Here is a 19,311-nt window from a genome sequence, read left to right as displayed (position 1 = left end):
TCTGCAGCATAATATTTTAGATAGATGGATTAAAAAAACAGACACATGAAGGGAAATAAGTCTGTGATTGACCTCATCCTGGGAAAACTGCAGATACACCTGATCAAGTCTTTAAAATGAAGACTCAAAGACTGTAATGAATGTAGCAAAGCAGCGAAATACTGGAGGAATTTGTGGAGAATTATCTAGAATTTCTCTGATCTTTAACAATTTTGTAGTAACTGTATCTATAGGATATCTAGTGTGTGTCAGATTAACCAATTATAGACTTCTGTTGTTGCATGACTTTGTTAGAGATGCAGTGGTAGCTCCAAAAGCGAGTCAGTCCCTATTGACTTCCATATTAAAATGTCCAACTTTACAGACATAAACATATTTATAGCCCTATATAAAAACAGTTTTAGCCTCTATAGATAGTACCCTTCATAACAACTGTAAAAGGAAACAAACTAACCCATCTGGATTTTGCAAGGCACATTGGGGATGTGGCCTCTCTCACTGACAGGTAGCAGCTAATTGGAGTCCTTGAACTGGGCCTCTGGAATGTGTTTGTGCTAATGGAGCCTTTTGGAACATTTCTAATACAATTATTTCATAAATAATGTGGCTTTCAGTTAGTTAAATTGTCTTTAATTTTAAGCTTTTGATGTACTTTTCTCCTTTTATTCAGAAATAGCTTAAAACCTTCCAACAGCTGACTAAACTTTACCAACAGAATGTGACAAGTCAATGAAATCATAACTTTATGTTCAAGACACCAACGGTTGTGAACAGAAGTTTAGATATACGATTGTCATGGTAATTTGGGGCTTTTAATGATTTCTTCAAATTGTTCTTTTTCCAGACTGGGATGATTGTACAGCCCAGCGATGCTGGTGTTCCAGCACTTTCCAGTTAATGGCAGCCTTGAGTCTTGGTGTTTCCTGGGTTGTTCCTGAACATATTAACCAAGTTCCTCTCATCTCAGGGTGTCTGTTTGGGTCTTCTTGCAGAGCTTGGCAAAGCGATGACGCATCACAATAACTTGTACTTAAGTACAGTTGTTTTGAACTCATGATCTTGGAATCTGCAGTTGTTTAGAAAGGGCTTCCCAATCTTCCCAGCTTGTATAAATCTACACTGGATCTACATTAGATCTTCATTGACTTTCTTGGACTCTCTCATTGTTCTAATTATTGATCAGTCCAGTGAGTGCCGTCAAACAAATCCTTCTTATGCTGCAAGAGAAACTAGCAAGTGTGGTCAATCATAATGACTAATGAGAAGTTAATAGGCTTTAGCATTGTCAGGTTAAAATATATTGTAGAGCATTTTGACCCAAAAAGATCAGAGAAAATTCAAAATAAATTCAAACCCAGGTACTGTTTATTAAAGGCATTAAAGATGTTTGCTGTACGATCATTACACTCCTGTAAAAGAATTCAAAAAAAGCATTAAAAGCCAAAAATTGCTGTGACCCTTATGTCCATGATAAATGGATGTAAACCTCTGACCACAGCTGTATGTATTAGATTGCAAAGATAACGACTTTAACAAAGTTAAAATGTGGCTGTCACCTTGCAAAAGTGATCAGATTATGCAGCTTAGAAAACAAAGAACTTGGAAACATTAGATTAATTAGAACGAGTTGTATGCAAATCTTAAATAACTCATTAAGGCTTAAATTAAAAACCAAATAAGAATTTAACGCCAGGTTAGGGCAGGTTCTCTGCTGCAAAACATCTCCAGTCATTGTTTTTTCCCTAACAAAGTTACAGTACAGTCATACTTCATGAGTGCTGAAACCCGTCTTTCATCTTCCTCACTCAGTTATCGCCATCAATAAATGAAGGTGCTGTTAATGCACCATCTTTGCGAGTCTTATCTCCACCTCTTGTTCGGGCCCTGGTTATATTTCACAGCCCGGGGCTATTTTCTTTCTCACTTCACATCTCTGAGAGGAGAAGGAATTCCAGTGGCAGAAGCAATCACAAGCTCCAGATCAAACGTATCCTCGGCTGAATTCCTTGACAGACTAAAATCATTTGTTCCTCTCAGCTCAGCGCTGCGTCCCCGGCATCGCTCGCTCCTCTCAGCTGGTTTGTTTTATGTGGTTTCAGCAGCCGAGTCCTCTGGGCCGCTCTGTCAGAGCCAATATTGGAATACACACAGGCTAACTGCAGCAGCAGCCGCCGCTCTGCACTCATCGAGCCCTTTCGCCTCCTGTTAGCGTCCTTTTTCATCAGCTTACCAGTGAGGATTTACATTATGTCAAGCCTGTTCTCGCCGGCAAGGCAAGACGAGGTCAGGGGAAGTTATTTCAAAGCCGCCCTGAAAGAGGTCGTCTTAAGAATGTGTTGGCGCCTCAGCCTGACATTCAACAAGGAAGGAGTGAAGAAAGTGCGTTGTCGGCACGGGGTGTGGGAACATGGCTTCAAAGACGAAAGTTTTGTTGTTGAATTATTGAAGCGATCAACACTCCTCCTCCTCCTCCTGCAGGAAATGATCAAGGGGCGGACTGATGAATAATAATATTTACTCAGCCACAGCGAGAACCAGGAGACGACAGAACCTGCTGGAAAACAGACTGAGTTGACGCTTTATTTGATTTACATGAGAGTAGGCTTTATGTTTTTGGACTGGGCTCATTACCAGAGCAGTTGTTAGCAAAAAGGTGGAATGAAATTGATAGCCGTCCTCTTGCTGCTTCAGCTTGACAGGTGATCGATTCAAGTAAAACCCTGAACCTGAACCTTTGACCCTACATTTGTCTGCCATATTTTGGGATTTGGAATGACAGTACCATCCATCTATGTGACTACAGAACTGTGGCCTTCATGCTTACCAGATCTCAACTTGACTGAACAGCTATGGTGAAAAGTAAATGGGCTGTTTCTTTTATAGCACTTTTTAACTCTACTTGAGCACGCACTTGTTCATACAACATGCCTTATTCACACTTTATCGTACAAACACTTTTTTCTCCTCCTAAGTGTTTTCTATCTAACATTTAAACTCCAATGAACTCATTGAAAAGCAATTTTGGATTCAGTATGTTGCCCTTAGATACTTAAAACTGAAGAATGGAGCACCCAAAGAACTACTACCAATCTTCTGATTAGTAGATGACCTGCTCTACCTCCCGAGCCCCACCCCACATGGTAGATGCTGGACCTTCCAGCATTATTGTTAAAGCACTAAAGGAGGGTATAGTATAAGGGTTGGAGGAACAGGGATCATCCCTCTAGTAGATCTCAACACTTTAGAATTAGTGCGAAGGAATACCAAAACACCTGACTACAAAGAATCTTCCTAACATACTTTAACCATGTTCATAAATTACAAACTACATAAGATTTTGAGAGAATCAGGTCCAGATCATAATCTGTGCATAAAAGTCACTGTGGACATCACTATGTTGGTTTTAGGCTAGAGTCATGTTGGTTTGAGGGTCCTAGAAGTGACTGTATATGGATGAGTGGCTGTTAAGTTATTAGCTGGCTTGGTTAGCAGGATGTATTGACAAACTGTATATATGCATCACATAGACACAGATAACTGGTAATTAAGTAATATTCAAATAAAATCCTAGAAATTTATTTACAAAAAGTAGAGCACAGACTTCTTAGATGGTCTGTAAGTACAGTTAACTGCACAGGAGGTATATTATTGGTCAGATAATTCTATTGAAATGTTCCAACAGCACAAACAAGGTCCAGAAGTCCAGTTCAGGGACTCCAATTAGTTAAGGTGAAGTCTGGCCACCTGTGTCACCAACCATTTGTGAGTAAATAATACTTTTAAGCCTTAATAACATTTAAACAAGTGAGTTGTAAAAAATAACTTATGATGGCCACTTGCTTGGTGCTAATGCTCTAGACTTGCTTTATCTCACATGGGTGTGTGAGACATTATATGGTCTTAATTATGCGAACGTGAAAAGGTTAAAGACTGTCTAGTCCTATTTTGTTGGACTTCAGGGGTGGGCAATTCATTTTCCCAAGGAGCCACATGAAAAACTGGGACTGTTTAGGAGGACTAATAGGTCCACCAGTAGAGCCCCTTCACAACAACCCCAGTTTCTCATGTGACCCCTTGAAGAAATGAGTTGCCCACCCCTGCCAAATAATTGTAATGCCTTGCAAAGTTCAGGACTGTGGTACAAACCAACTTTAGAGACCATCCTGCAAAAAACAAAAGCAAACGCTTACATTAAAGCAGAACCATTTTAAAACATCTTAAACACTCCAGCCCTGAACATCTCTAGGGATTAGAGATTGTGAAAATGCAAATGTCCAAAGGAGTCACAGTTTACATCAGCCAGTCTTGTTTGAGAATGTGATCAATGCGTAGGTAAGAAGCCAGTTCGCTCAGTGGTACTGATAATGTGTGCTGCACCTTGCATGCTGTCATGATCGCTACCTTGACCAAACCAGAGTTCTTTCAGCAGTGAGAATAGGTCGGAAGTTGATTATTTTGTGCTACGTGTAACTTCTCCCCACACTATCATGTGTGAAAACAGCTTAAATCAGGCACACTTTGAGCTAAATACAAACTGAGCTGGATACAAACCTTTGGTATTTTCTAGAGATATCTTGGATTTATATCTATATATCTATATATTTATTTATAAAATAAATATCTTGTTGGAATGGCTTGTGACAATCACATTTATGAGAATAAAAGTTTGACATTGTATAGCTCTGCAAACATCATAAAGACCTGGTTGGGCTCAGTTGGTTTCTTTAATTGTTACAAAAATGGTCCTTAAGCCCTACAATACACATTAAAACTACATTTTTAGGCCTGTCATTTATATTTTGTTGGAATATTGGATGCTTAAGTTAATCATGGCTAAAGTAATCCCAGTCAGCCAAAGGCTGAGGCTTCAGCTTGCTCCAAACGCTCTGTTTCATACATTATTTTTCTACTCTTAGATCTTTATGATGTTAGAGAGAGTGGCTGTCAGTAACCCAGGCAATTATAGACATACAAGCTCAATCGGCCTGCTTTCAAAGTCTTCTGTTGGGCCCAGGAAAAAAATATGCTTGAAATTGGCTAAGTAGGTGCATTTTAAACATTAATATTGCTCTTTGCATGGCATTGCATGGTGTTTCCTAAACTACAGCCAAATAGTTTTCTTTATATACTGAAAAAAAATGTATTTCTGATTCTGCTGTGGATAATCTGGGCTGGAAGGACAACACAAAACACATGCATTTAAAAAAATCAAAGTCAATACTGTATTTCTTAGAAATATACAAAGGATATTTACATATAACGAGCACAACAAACTGTTTTCAACAGTGTAAAAAAGAAGAAAGCTTGAGTCTCTGCTCTGAAGTCTTCTCCTCTTCTCTCTGTGAGAGCACGGCCAAGTTATCAATAATTCCAGTCACAAATCAAGTCTCTGATGCCCAAATCTGAGATGCCACAGTTAATCTCAGCAGCAATGCAGCAATCAAATCACAGCTCACCAAGGGAAGTGGCTGTAAACTTGATGATAGATGGAAAAAAAGAATAGTGAACTGTTTTCTCCTTGACAAATATTAAAGTTGAACTCAAGTAATTTACAGTGTGAAAGGTTTTAATTGAGTACACAGATAATTACCTGGTTGAATTTGCACATTTTTTGAATATAACTATACGCACAACATGTGTTTGTTGTATCTGAGGCAGGCACTTAGTAAACTGATCTTACTGCAGACCTGTACAACAACTGAATAAACTCCCTTGTTCATCATTTTTGCTACCTAAGGCAAAAAAAAAGAAAGAAAGAATGATATGGCTTTTTGAAAAGACTAAAAAAACTGCCATTTTAAATAATTCATAAACAAGACTGTACAAGGAAACAACAGGCAGGCTACAGAAGCTTTCAGCTCACAATCACATCAATTCCAACTGCAGGGTTGAAGGGTTATTCTGCATCAGGGGTTCAAAATGTCTGCACACAGTTTGAGGCTAAGACATCAAGTTGAGGAACTTGCTCTCCTCTGCTAGAGCAGTCAGCAGTGAGCTCATGTCCCCGATGGCCATGTTCCCTGTCCCCGCAGGCACCGAAGGCAACGTGACCGAGTTCCTGGGCGTCGTGAGGCGAGAGGAGCTCTGGGACAAACTCTGGAGCAGACCTGGACTTAGCGTTCCCGACATGAGGCTGGAGTGATCCCCATCATCCAGCATGCTATCAAAGTCTATTTGTGCCTGCTCCAGTGCTGTGGTACAGTCACTGGTTCTTGCCGTCTGATTGGCGCTTGAAGTGGGAGGCACCACCTTGTTACAGTTTACATTACCATTAGGCTCATATACTTGAATCTGCCCTGTGTAGTACAAGGCATTGTCATTAGCATTATTGCTGCGGTGAAGTCCTAAAACTCCAGCAGTGGATAATTCGGAGTTAGCATTAGCAGCTTGCATCATTTGCTGCGTAACTTTTGGAACTGAAGGATTCTTGTTCAGAGATCTCGGTTCGGTTGGTGGCCTTGGCTGAAAATTGTTCTGATTTCCAACTTGTGAGGGATTTGGGGAGTTCATGTTACATATTGATGTGTCAGTGTGTTCAATTTTTATCTGCACAGGCTGAAATCCAGCATCAGCAAAGTGCAAGTCAAAGGTCTCCATGTCACATGACTCCTGTTTGCAGTTGCTCCCACTAATGGTGTTAATGCAAGGCTTATAGGTGGTGTTACCATTCCTGTCATAGGGCTGGATGCCTTCATTTAACAGGGCTTCATTGAGATTCGATGGCTGCTGGAATCCTTGTTGCTGGAGGCAGTTTGCTCCTGGCTCGGAGTTCAGCTGAATGTACCTCTGCTGCATTGTGAGGTTCTGATTCAACTGCTGGTTGGAGCTGAAATGGTTGCTAAGAGATCCAAAATTGTGGTTTTGCTGGAGCACAGCCAGGTTCCCTCGAACCTGTAGTCTGGAGTACTCCTGGGAGGCATCCATGAGTCCTGAACTTGCTGGAACATTGGATGGCGAAGGTGGACACATCTGTTGCTGTTGACCTGGACTATTCCTCGAAGTGGGTAAAATCTGTGAGAGCAGATTCACAATAGCCATCCTTCTCTGCTGCTGGATAGCTGAGGTTCCTTGGAAATCTTCATTTGTCTTGTCTCCATTATCAGGGATGTGACTTGTTGTCTCCATGGTAGCATTCTCTGAAATGCTTGGTGGTCGCAGACTATAAGGATAACGGTGAAGACCTCCATCTGATCGATGACAGTCTTGCTGAGATAAACGTCGGTGATCTGCTGCAGGAGGTGGACAAGGCTGGATTGTCACCCTTCCACTCAGCGTGCCCATGCTGTTGTAGCGGTGCAACTGCGACTGGTTTAAAGTTTCTGGGGCAACCTGTCTCACAGGGTCACTGGCTCGACGGGGGATGTTAGATGGGACTTCGTGGGGCATCAAACTTCTTGTGGCATAGCTGCTGTACTGTCTGAAAGGTAGGCCTTTGTTGGTGGAGGGTTTCTGGGAGTCCTCATACAGGGCTGCATGGGATTGCAGACACATTTGGTCCATATATGGAAGAGGTGTAGGTGGTACGCCCCCAGTGGCAGCTGCATATTTTGCCTTGAGACGGTAGTGTTGGGCTGGGGTCAGGCTCAGAGGGCTGGGAAGACCCACTGCTCCAAACACTCCTGCTCCTCCGCCACTCCCACCACACTGACTAGCCTGACTTGAACGCCGTGAGATGTCGGCAGAGATGGGGTCATAGGAGTCCGCAGAGCTGATGTTGCTGGGGCGGTTGGCACCAAATTGTGAGGCCTGGCTGGAGCGGCGACTGGAGAAACAAGGGGAGATGCCTGAGGAGCGGCGACTGAGGGTGTAGACTGAGCTCAAGGTGCTGGAAGTGCTATCACGTCTCTCGGAAAGGTTTTCTAGCACAGTCATTTTACTAGAGCTCAGTTCACCAAAGCTAGAACCAGGGAAGGACGCCGGACCCCCACCCATATTTTGGCTCTCCAGGAGGGAACCTGTGAACAAACAGACGAGAATGAGAAACTCTAGATCTAGAGCTACTTTGTCAAGCTTGTGGAGCTTTTTTTCAGGTATTTTTAAACTCAATCGAACAAACATAAAATACTAGGAACTTGCTGGTGGACCAAATGTAGTGCGTTTCATTCATTGAATTAGATTCTATCTGAGGGGGCAGTGGGTGTATGTGTTCATATGAAAGAAGGTGCACCTGCTCTTTCTACGTCAATTAATGCCACAAGTAATACCACATATACGTTTTCCGCAATAAAAAACAGATCAATATTCAGATAGCTCACTGGGCAGTTTCTCATTCTAGTCCATGGTCTTGATGAAAGTCCTTTGTTGTGCTCTGCAGCTTCAGTGAGTTCAGCACAGCAGCATAAACCTCCATCCTCCAGAGTAGAAGGACTACCACTCAGAACTGGAAAAGCACCTGAATAATGTGAAGGATCCCTGGGTCTGCCTTGGTTGGACATACTTGAAACATCTCTCTCAGGTGTCCAGTCAGATACTTTGGGTACCAGGGAAGGACTCCATGTAATCATGTTCATTTTATTAATCTTCTCCTAAATGACTGAGCTCATCACCTCCAAAGCTGGTCTCAGACAAAGTGCTAAGGAAGCTCAGCACGTATCCATGATCCTATTGTTTCTACCTACAGCTTATGGCCATGGATGAGGATGGAACAAAGATGGATCTAGTAAACTGACAGTTTCAACCTTCACACTCAGTTCTTCTGCACGGTTATAGGAGGATTGTCCAAGTAAAGTCCTGTCCAAGTCTATTCATGTGTGGGAAACATTAAAGTAAAGTGTCCACCTGCTTACTAATTAGTTCTTGGATTGGAAACCAAATCACCTAAGAAAAGTGTTAACTATAGAAAAGTTTCTATATTTTTAGTGAAAGGTTGAAGTGAAGTGAATAACTGTCAAAGCAGCTTTAATCTAGACTTTCTATCAACTCACCGCCTGCCAATATAGGTGGGAGCTTCGTCCCGAGGACCACAGGTGGTGTTGGGTTGTTGGTCCACTGGCAGGAGTCCCTCACTGTCTTCAGTTTCTCCTTCTTGAGATGCTCCAGGCGCTGGCTGGTGCTAAATTGCTTTCTAAAGCGAAGACCCACCACTGCGACCCCACTGGTGGAATCTTCAAAGCCCAAGGACTCCACAAACGGCAGGTCATCCAGGGTGCTGAGGTCCCCTAGGCTCCCCCCGCTGTGCGCCGCCATCTCTACTCCACTGTCATTGTTGGTGGCACTGCCAAGTGGTGATGGTTCGCTGCTACATGATGACTGACCGCCAGGGCTGGACTGATACATCTGTAAAGAAGGAAGAGAAAGAGAAGGAATGCAGAAAATGAGATTTTAAAAAAAGAACATGAGCAAAACAGAAAGAGACACAATAGTTTGTCCTAAAAACAGCTTTTCTGTAGTAGAACAAAAATGGGACAGTGGTTAACATGGCATGAAAAACAGTGAATCAGTGAGTCTTTTATCCTCCCCCAGCTTAATTGTAAATAATGAGTGTGTTTTTTGGGGATGGGGGTGAAGAGGTGGGGGCACACCACAGATTACAGACTGTCTTAGTCTGTCTGTGAATTAGAAATGGGCAGGATGAAAGGCTGCTTGAGCCTGAGCCAGAGCGCCGGGCCAATCATCACAACATGTGATCACATTTCCCTCTCCAAAAAATCAACTGTCAGGGTGGAGGCTGCTCAAGCATTTAGGTGAAGCTTGTTGTTCTCTTACCTTCACAACTATATCTTTCAATGTTAGTTTTGTTTACATCAAATTCAAGTTAACAGAGGGTTTAACATGATGACAAACCTCTCCAGTCGGACTAAGGACAGCAATGATTCGACGGTGTATATCCACTGCCTGGCCTGTTTCCTTGCAGTCTCTAATATATTCGCTGCTAAAAAAGCTGTCTTGATCACAGCTTGCTGGTTGGCTCAGTTTGCACAACCAATTCCCAGTGTTTGAATATTCATCCAGGAGTGACTTTTATCATGGTCTGTGATGGGTGTATGATAGGTCTCTGCTGTGAATGTAATCCTGTGTAATGGAAAAATGTACACCGTAGTACCATTTCGAGATAACAACGTCATGCATAAATAACTCCCTGCTTGTTTCAGATGACTAAAATCTCAGAAACTAACTGGATGCAATTAATTCCAATTTAATCATACAAATTAAACAAACCCCATTAAAAAAAAACAAAAAAACCCCAAGAAAAGCTACTTCAATAAGAGATTAGGCAATGTAGAGTTGTTTTTAATATTCTACCCTGAAAAGGATTATAGTCCTTCTTGACTTTTGGTACTTTAAACAGCTGTCACTGAAATAGGGCAGGGCTTCTCAGACGTTAATCAAGGACCAGCCCCCATGCCAGAGGTTAAGCCCAGTGCTTTGGAGTCAATGAAATTGACCTTTCCACCATGTTTGTGTTTTGTGTGCCTTTTGGCATGTTTTAGTTGCCATTATCTGACATATTTGGCTGTTTTGATGAGTGAAATTACAGAGTTTATTTTTTGGGTAGTGGCTTCATCCATTTTATATTTAAAGCCTATGGAAATGGTGGCAAATATATGGCAAGTTACAGTCTCATCAAGCAAATTACAGTGAAAAAAACTGCAGTTTTATCAATAAAATGCTCTGTTTGTCTTGCTGGAATACCAGCATTAAAAAGAAAAGCATGAGACTTAAAGTATTTCTAGCAGTATTTCAAGTTGTTTAGATTATACTGCAGTTGCTAAAAACAAAACTTCTGAACCTGACTCAACGTGATTACACACAAGTCTGTTACACACTTGCATAAATCAACGGTTTATGAAATGTGACCATTTTTTGATTATACAGTACTGTGCAAAAGTCTTGAGCCTCACATCATTTCTTTAGACTTAGCTAGGAAAAGGGGAACAACTGGACTCGTAAATGGAAATAAAGCATACGGCAATTCAAATGAGCTGGAAAGGTTTCTTGTCATTTCATTAATGACTGATAGTGCTGCACCGTGGGTTTCTTTTACTGCACTGGTAGTGTGTTTGGGATCATCATGCTGAAAAAGGTGCTTATATCAATCAGATGCTTTTCAAAAAATATTGCATTGTGGATCACAGTTTGATGGTACTTTTCTCTGTTCATATCTCATCAATTTTGACAAGATCTCCAACACCACTGAGTTATATGCAGCCCAAAACCATGACAGAGCCTCCACCGTGTTTTACAGATGTCTGTAGACACTCACTGTTGTACCTGACCACATCTGTACATACTGATAATGATTTTCACCACAGATTTTTTTATTTGGATTCATCACTCTATCAGAGCTGCTGCTGATTTTCAGTCCAGATCTTGTATAATCCAGCCTCAGTCTTTTCTCCTTGGTCCCCTTCATTAAAAATGGCTTCTTATCAGCCAAACTTCCACTGAGACCATTTCTGATGAGGCTTCAGTGAAGGGCCAGATACATCTTAATATTTTCAAGGACACACTGCACACCATGATGAGTTATGACAAGTTTTCAGCTAATAGCTCTTTGGGAATCACCTTGGTGCAAAAATTCTATTTTGTTTTGGTCTGTCTTTGGCACATAAATTATGTGTTTATGTGACAGGCAGCTCGTAATAAAGCGGCCAAAGATGCAATTCAAAATGTGTTCTTTGTTAACTTGTTTGATTCAGGTGTGCTGACACCCTGTGTCAGCACACCTGAATCAAATAATTAGTTCATTACCAGCCCTCTGGAGAACTTCAAGACATGTTGACGTCATTTAGCCATTTAAATCAGCTGTGTTGGATCAAGGACAACCCTGGTGTAGACACAACACTGTTTCTTCTGTTGAGAGTTAACAATCCTCTGGAAATGGACAGGTACAAGGAATGGAGTGAAAATTAATGAAAAAGTAGCCAGTGTTTAAAAAAAAAATTGAAAGACCTTCAAAGAGCCTGAACTAATATTGCTCACGGCCACTTTAAAACATTACAAGAAAATCTGGCACCTTGGAATGAAAATGAGGAAAGGAATGGGAGAGGGTAATGAGGCATAACTCAAGATGGCTTTACAACAAGAGTGGGGAGAATAAATCTGGAGGTGTTTGGGACTTTGAAGCTGCTGTTCTTTGGTCATAATATAATTTTGGAAGTGAATCAGTGTAATGGAAAGGAAGGAAGTTGAAAGATGGTAAATAAAAAGGACTTTAAATAATGTACAATAGTTATAAGCCACAGATGAGCTCACCTCAGTAAGGTCTGTCCATAAGGAAAGTCAGAAAGGAGAGAGAAATGAAAACAATGAGGCAGGAAGCTGAAGAAAGGTTAGAACAAAAAGGCATGCTGGACTAAAAGAAGAGAAATAAGAGAAATACTTCATTAAACAAAAGAGGTTTATACTAGAGTTGTTAGAATCCAAAGCTGTGTAGTAAAGTCAGCATGCAGTACATAACTCGTCTAACTTTGTGCCCCTGTGTGTGTGTGTGCAGATTTGAGCGGTCTTACCATAGCGTTTTCTGTCTTGATGGATTTGACCTGCAGGTAGTCCTCCACACCTCTGGGGGAGCTGTTATCCAATATTTTGTCTTCCCTGTGGGTTCGCTCTCTTGGACCCGTCTCATTCTCGCTGTTCTCCCGGGGTGGCAGTGGTCTGGGTGGCAGGTCGCTGCGCTGCTTCTTGGTGACGTGGGCCTCAGGGCCGTGCACTGTCTTCACGTGCTTCCTGAGAGAGCTGGGATCGGTGTAGCGCTTGGTGCACCCGGGGATCTTACATACGTAAGGTTTCTGTAGGTGCAGAGAAAAAATCATTCAATGCCGAAATAAAAGACTAAAAACTACCGAAAACTGCAGTTCCCAAATGTTATGGTGGCCACATCCATCTTTATATATACGGTCATTAGAGCCTGCATATTCACTGTGAGGGTACATAGTGAACTGTGACTCCAGCAGGCTGTGCAGATCTGCTGTCAACAGCTGTTAGCACTGAACGTTTAATGAGGAAATCAGCAGAAACAATCAGTGACTTTGGGATTTCTCAGCAGTCAGAGGCAACCTGCAGGTTTTAACTCCCTCTCTAATGCTGTGGACCTGTTTTTATTGAGTTGTATCTGAGCTGCATGTGAGCAGCTCAGTGTGACCGTGGGCTGTTGCAGCGATGCCGAATTCCCACTCTGCAGTCCCACTGAGCGCTCTGAAACACTGCCAGGATTCATTTTCTGCTCCTGCAGGTGGTCTGGCTCCTGCAGGGGCGGCAAGCATGATTCGCCCTAATGCATTGTGGGCCGTGGAGCTCATTATGCCTCCACCTCATTATTTACTCACAAATGTCTGCAAGACTTGCACAGGGGGACACAAAGGGTGCCGGCACCACTTCGTACAGACACAAAGGAACAAACCTGCTGCCCAACATGAAGCCTTCAGCTCACCTGAGGCGGAGGTGAACTGCTGTCACTACCTGCAGCCTCACATCTCCACCACTTCAATCGCAGCGCTCTGAGAGAATTTGTTATGCAGCTCCATAAGAGAGTCTGTGTGAAGTTTCAGTGAGCGGAGAAGTCTTTTGTACCTCGTTCGAGTGCGTCCGGTTCTGGTGCTTGGCCCGGTCCGAGGCGTTTGAAAAGGCTTTGTTGCATCCTTCGTGCTCGCAGACGTATGGCTTCTCGCCAGTGTGCGAGCGCAGGTGGGTTTTTAGATTCTCCAGGCGGGAGTAGGCCTTAGAGCATCCCTCAAACTGCACAGGAAGACAGGAAATAATTAAGTGACTCTAACAAACAAATGGCAGCAAAAAAATAAAGACAAAACACAGATAACTGTCTGGATAAACAGTTAAATAACCAACAGGGTAACACAAGGCCTTCATAGTGGATATCCTAATATTTGTGTGGCACTTTAAAAGTAGATATTCACTTCTATTTATACAAGTAAAGACTTTAAATCATATCGGGAGACTGGCATCATAATTATGATTAAAGCTTCAGTCACACAGGCAGAAAAACCAGTTGGAGACCAGTTGGTTGCAAAGCAGCAGTTTAGCAATTTTTTTGGAACAAAACTTAAATATACTGTTACAGGTTATAAATCCATCAACTGGGGTTTGGGTCAAAACCAGGGGTTTACAGATGTTGTGTGGGTATAAATTCTTTTAATCTGACAGTAAAATGATGAATGCTTCAGTAAGAGGAAGTCTGAAGAAATCTGTGTGTTTTCCAGATGTGTGCATATGTGCAGTTGCTGGTGTTTAGAGAGCATGAGGGGCCCTGTGGGAGCCTGAAGAGGGCGCAGAGGCCATCCGTTACCCACCGTGCACTTGTGTGGTTTCTCCCCCGTGTGCCGGCGCATGTGAACCACCAGCATGTACTGAGCTTTGAAGGGCTTCTGCTCCCGCGAACAGTCCTCCCAGCGGCACACGAACTCCTTCTTCTCTCCGTGGATGTGGTCGTTATTGATGTGCTGTGGGACACACACACACAGAGAAATGAGAGGGTTTTCTGGGGAGAGCTGTCCACTAAGAGGCTCCCACGTTGTTCCCGGTTTAATGTTTCTGTGGAAATCCGTCTTATCAGCGGAAATCTCAAAGGAAGGCTGCAGCAGATGAAAGTCTAATTGGGAATACGTAGACTGTCTGCGACAGTGGAAATGAACGTGGGTTAAAGAGCGATATCAGACAGCTCACTAAAAACCATTTCTTCTTAAAATAAATCATATTTTTTCTTAGCATTTTCGACAAGCTTCATCCTTTTATTGTGAGTGTTTTCAAAATTGACCCTTTTCTCTCCTATGTGTCTTTGAAACCTCAAATTTATTCCTGCTTTAACAGATTTTTGAGAGGAAAAAATGCCCTCAAAAACTCACTAGAGCCTCCCGTGGAAGGTTATTGACTTACCTGATTATCTAACCCAAGCGGAAGACAGTTTGTTGTAATATTTGCACAAACACACACACTTATTTTCGTGATTACAACTGCTTGACTTCCTCTGTTAAGGACCGTTCAACCCCAAAATAAATGATTTATTCTTTCCTCATGCTCTAGTTTGATTTGGTATCCGTTTTAAAGCTATCAGCTGTCAGAAATTCTGCCTTTTCACCAGTATCGTTAAAGTAAAATGCACTTGAAGACCCGATGACTGTCTCTTTTCAGAAATCACGACAGGCATCAACTATTTTTTTCTATCGAATAACATTTGCTATATGTGTCACTGCGCAGAAGGAATTGTGCATATATTTGTGTAAGGATGTCGTGTGCACCTTTAGGTGAGCCACAATCTTCCTATGTGTAGTGGATGTAGACAGTGAAAGAAAATAGTTCCCACATGCTGTAGCCCCTACACAGTTGTGGATTTTTAATAACAGAGAGCATAAAGTAGGGATCGTGAACCTGTGACTGTTCTGGCTGTCTCCAACTGCTCACTTTGATGGAAATGAATAAGTCCAAATTTAGTTTTTTTTTAAGAATATCACTGTGTTTACTGGTCTGAGGATTGTTGTATTTCTGACTAAAGTTGGGTCATCTGCTAATCAGAAGGTTGGTGATTTGATGATGTAAACTATGATCCCAAATTAAAGTCAAGCATTTGGTTTCAAAAAGCCAAAATTGCTGATGTCCCAAAAACTGGACGACTCATGCCTAAACTATCTAGACGAACGAGCATCACTACAGATCAGAAGAAAAATATGTAAAATGGATTTTGGGATGAATTCTTCCTTTAAATAAGCTGCCAGTAATGTTGGGAAATATGCTTACATGTTTTATTTCAGACAAGTCCCCCAAAAAACTTCCTTCAATTACATAAAGTACTGATTTAACCAAATTCCTCTGAGAAGCCACAGGATTGATATTAGTGGTGTTAGGATGAGTCACCTGCTGATATCTCGCGGTAAAGACTAGTGTATCCATCCACTTTCCGCCTCTGTGCTGTGTCTTTGTATGCAGATACAGCCAGTGAGCACAGGTTTTGATCATGTTACTGATCAATGGAAAAATGATTCCTCACATGTTTACCCTTGAATCTAAAGGAAACAAATGAGTGGAGCTCTGCCAGGGAGAGGATAGGATCTAATGAAGTTTACAGGAAATGTGGTCTCGATTTGTAAAAAACAAGGGCACAGCTGACAATTACCTCGACCACAGACTCATTTGTTTACAGCGCTGCGATCAAAGCATCAGAATCATGTTGAATCTGAAGCTCCGGTGTTTGAAAATGCCACACATAGCAGCTTTAAAAGTCTGTAAACGGTCACAGAGCTGGTTTATGTGAGACTTTCCTCAGATGGACAGAAGAATCGGGGTTTAATGAATGATGGACAGCAGCCTCCCAGCCCTGCAGGACCCTCACTAATCCTCCTCACTCTGCTGCCTCTTTTCTCTCTCTGCTTCACTGCAACTGAGGAATGCCTAAGACCCTTTCAGCCAAGACTCTGCGTGCTGCGATGAGAAAAAATGAAAGCGATGATGGTTTGGAGGTCAGCTTGTCAGCCAGAGGAAAAACTCAAAACAAGCATGTACAAGAACTGAATGAACACAGAGGTTGTTTTCAGTGTCCAGGTAGATGTTCACGTAGATGATCAAAGAGCTCATTCCTGACCTTTGGAAGAGAAAGTCAACATTTAGTTTTTAGGAATTAAAAGATTTTATTTCCCTTGTTTCAGGGCAGATTTTCTCATTTTCAGTATCAAATTTGATCCCGAGTTGTCTTCCAGTAAGGTCGGCATTAAACTTGCAGCTTCATAATGTCAGGACCATTACAGGAGACATTACAGCACCTACCTTCAACTCTTATTTGTATCGAAGTAATGTTGCTGTTATATTTAGTTAACTTATTTCTCTAGGTAGGAGAACACAGCTAATGCAGATTGTTTTTACAGCCATAAAGCTAACACTAGTATTCCATCTCTTGAGTGGAAAAGGTCAGCTAGCCATCCAAACCATCTGGTAACTTAGCAGGCCAAATTTCAAATGATTTATCATCTGCAAAACTGGAGACTCTCTGCTGTCCTGTGAAAAACTAAGCACAAGTTCACTGCTTCCACTGAAATTAAGTGAGAAAGTAAATTAGCTCGATTAACTGATCATCATCAAGCTAGAGCACCTCTACAAAAGCAGAGGTTTTGTCAGTTTTCTGATGTGCAGCATTCAGGTGTGTATTAACACAATACTACACAATACTACTATCCAGGAGTGGGAATCCCAGCAAGATCAGACGTGCAATACTCAGAGAAACCGAAGAGGTACATCTCAGACTCTACAGGCCTCAGTTAGCATGTTGAATGTTAAAGCTCATGACAGCACACTTAGAAAAAGACTGAACAAGTGTGGCTTGTTTGGAAGGGTCGGTGCTGCTCATGCTTCTTTGTGGTAGCACAGCTTAGGTTTATAATGTTGCATTGAACAAAACAAAAGAGTTCAGCAACAATGTCCTTTGGATAGGTCAGACCATAATGGAGATTTGGTCGTAATGCACAAAACTAAACACAGCAGTCTGCACACCCTGCAGCCATCAAGTCAACTATGAACTCTTCTGTATACCAAAGTATTCCAGAGTCAAATGTGAGCCTTTTGTTTGATGGGTAAAGCATACAATGATCCCAAGAACAGCATCAAATATACAACAGAATGACTGAAAAAGACAATGATAAAGGTGTTTCAGTGGAAAAAGTCAATGTACTGAAGTAATGTTGCAAAGAAGATTGACTCCACGATGATGTGAAAGACCGATAAAGTCATACAGCAAACCATTACCTCAAGTTATTGCTGCTGAAGGTGGTTCAACAAGCTATTGAATCATGGACAATACTTCTCTCTTTGTCAGCAGCAGTATCTGCCAGAATGGCAGTAGTTCATGCTGTGGCATAACAATGTGTTGGATGTTCACAGGGAAACTGAGGTTTGTATATAATATGTGACGATCATAATTTTTATGGTTCTAATTTTTGTTTGGTCAGGTTTAAGGAGACCATAGTTTGGCTGCCACAAGAGGAACCCAACCAAGGTCACCAGTCTAAACAGGAGTCATTTTAACCTGTTAAGCAACAACAGAGTTTCATATAGAATACAGTTTGAGTCGCAGTTATCTATCATATTTTATATCTTCCCCCACTGAAAACGCTATGTCCAGATGAACAGAATCAACTTTCTGGGACCTTCATATTTTACTTTTGTTTTAAATGAGTGCTTGGTGCATGATGTGTGAATGATGCAAGAAAAAATGACTAATAACATTCAGATTTGACATTCTCATTGTTGGAATTTAAACTGATTGATTTTTAACCACAACTGAGCCAAACCAAACTCTAATAGTCTAGATTTAATATCTTTATCTGAGTTTTCAGAAGCTACGTTGATCATATGGTATTTATTCAAGAGGCAGATAGGGTTTTCATTTGCCTGATTTTTATGGTTTCAGGACAAATCTTTCTGTCAGCTTCATTTCTTTTAGGTTAGCAAAGGTGTTGAGATGTCAGAATATTTATCAGTTTGCAGACGGTGTTTTTTTTGCAGTCGCACACTTACGTGGACCAGCTGGTCCTGCGTGTCGTACTCTTTGGTGCAGCCTTCCCAGTGGCAGTTGGTTTCGTAAACAGCCTCGGGCTCCTGCTTACAATCGTCCCGATCCACGTCATCCTTCAGGTCCAACAAGCCACTGTGATGGTTCTGTAGAGAATCCAGACCGAACACTGTTAAACACATGTCAAGCTGTCCTTTATTTTTCTCAATATAAATGAAAAACACCGAGAGTTATTTATTCGAACTGAAATAAGCACGTTTTCTTGCCTTCATCTGAGGGCTTGTTTGCACCAAGCACATGTGGAAGCGTTTACTGCCCAGCTGTTAGGAGTCACATTCAGCTGTTTGTTCATATGTTTTACCTGCCACGAACACCAGAGATGGTAAATTACAGATTAAAGCTCGCACCGCTCCATCATGCTTCACTGAAGTTGAAGAGGTTGGCATCAGATTTGTTTTGACAACCTCAACCACAAACACACACGCGTGACTTCTGTTTACAACTCCACGTTAGCTTGTAATTCAGCAGCGTGAACGTAAATGAACCAAACACTGAAATCTCACATTGTCAGCTTTGTGTTTCTGAGTGTGTGATCAGGCGTCCGGGCTCGTCTTCAACAGCGGCAAATCTGGTAAACCTGTTGAGAAACTGTGTTTCTCAAACAGTTCTTTCAGTTTGATAAAAGCTTCCCCTGTTTTCTAAATATCGCCTCCACTTTCCCCAGTTTTCACTGTCTAAAGAACTTCCAGAATTTCCAAAATTGTTCCCACTTTTCCTTTCACAACTTTGACAAAAATCAAAGAATGTGATCAATTAAAAATCAAAGTTGTGATCAATTATTCCAACCAAATTATATATATATA

At 41.7% G+C, this 19,311-nt stretch overlaps 1 protein-coding gene across 3 annotated transcripts in view; it reads right to left on the bottom strand.

The window, feature by feature from the left end:
* Positions 1 to 5,208: 5,208 nt before the first annotated feature.
* Positions 5,209 to 19,311, bottom strand: part of LOC102300185 (zinc finger protein GLI2) — a 96,927-nt gene continuing 82,824 nt past the window's right edge. For all 3 annotated transcript variants that reach the window (XM_005923047.3, XM_042221161.1, XM_042221162.1), the window contains 6 exons: positions 18,454 to 18,594; positions 14,247 to 14,396; positions 13,513 to 13,677; positions 12,453 to 12,731; positions 8,925 to 9,276; positions 5,209 to 7,955 (listed from right to left, as the gene is read on the bottom strand). In XM_005923047.3, the coding sequence (XP_005923109.1) occupies positions 5,941 to 7,955; positions 8,925 to 9,276; positions 12,453 to 12,731; positions 13,513 to 13,677; positions 14,247 to 14,396; positions 18,454 to 18,594 (3,102 nt within the window). In that variant the 3' untranslated portion in view covers positions 5,209 to 5,940. The remainder of the gene's footprint in view (positions 7,956 to 8,924; positions 9,277 to 12,452; positions 12,732 to 13,512; positions 13,678 to 14,246; positions 14,397 to 18,453; positions 18,595 to 19,311) is intronic.

Source organism: Haplochromis burtoni, unplaced genomic scaffold (genome assembly GCF_018398535.1).
Source record: "Haplochromis burtoni strain Fernald_Lab_line unplaced genomic scaffold, NCSU_Asbu1 Contig_61, whole genome shotgun sequence".
Taxonomy (NCBI): domain Eukaryota; kingdom Metazoa; phylum Chordata; class Actinopteri; order Cichliformes; family Cichlidae; genus Haplochromis; species Haplochromis burtoni.
The sequence above is the reverse complement of the archived record's forward strand: the minus strand, read 5'-3'. Positions and strand labels throughout refer to the sequence as shown.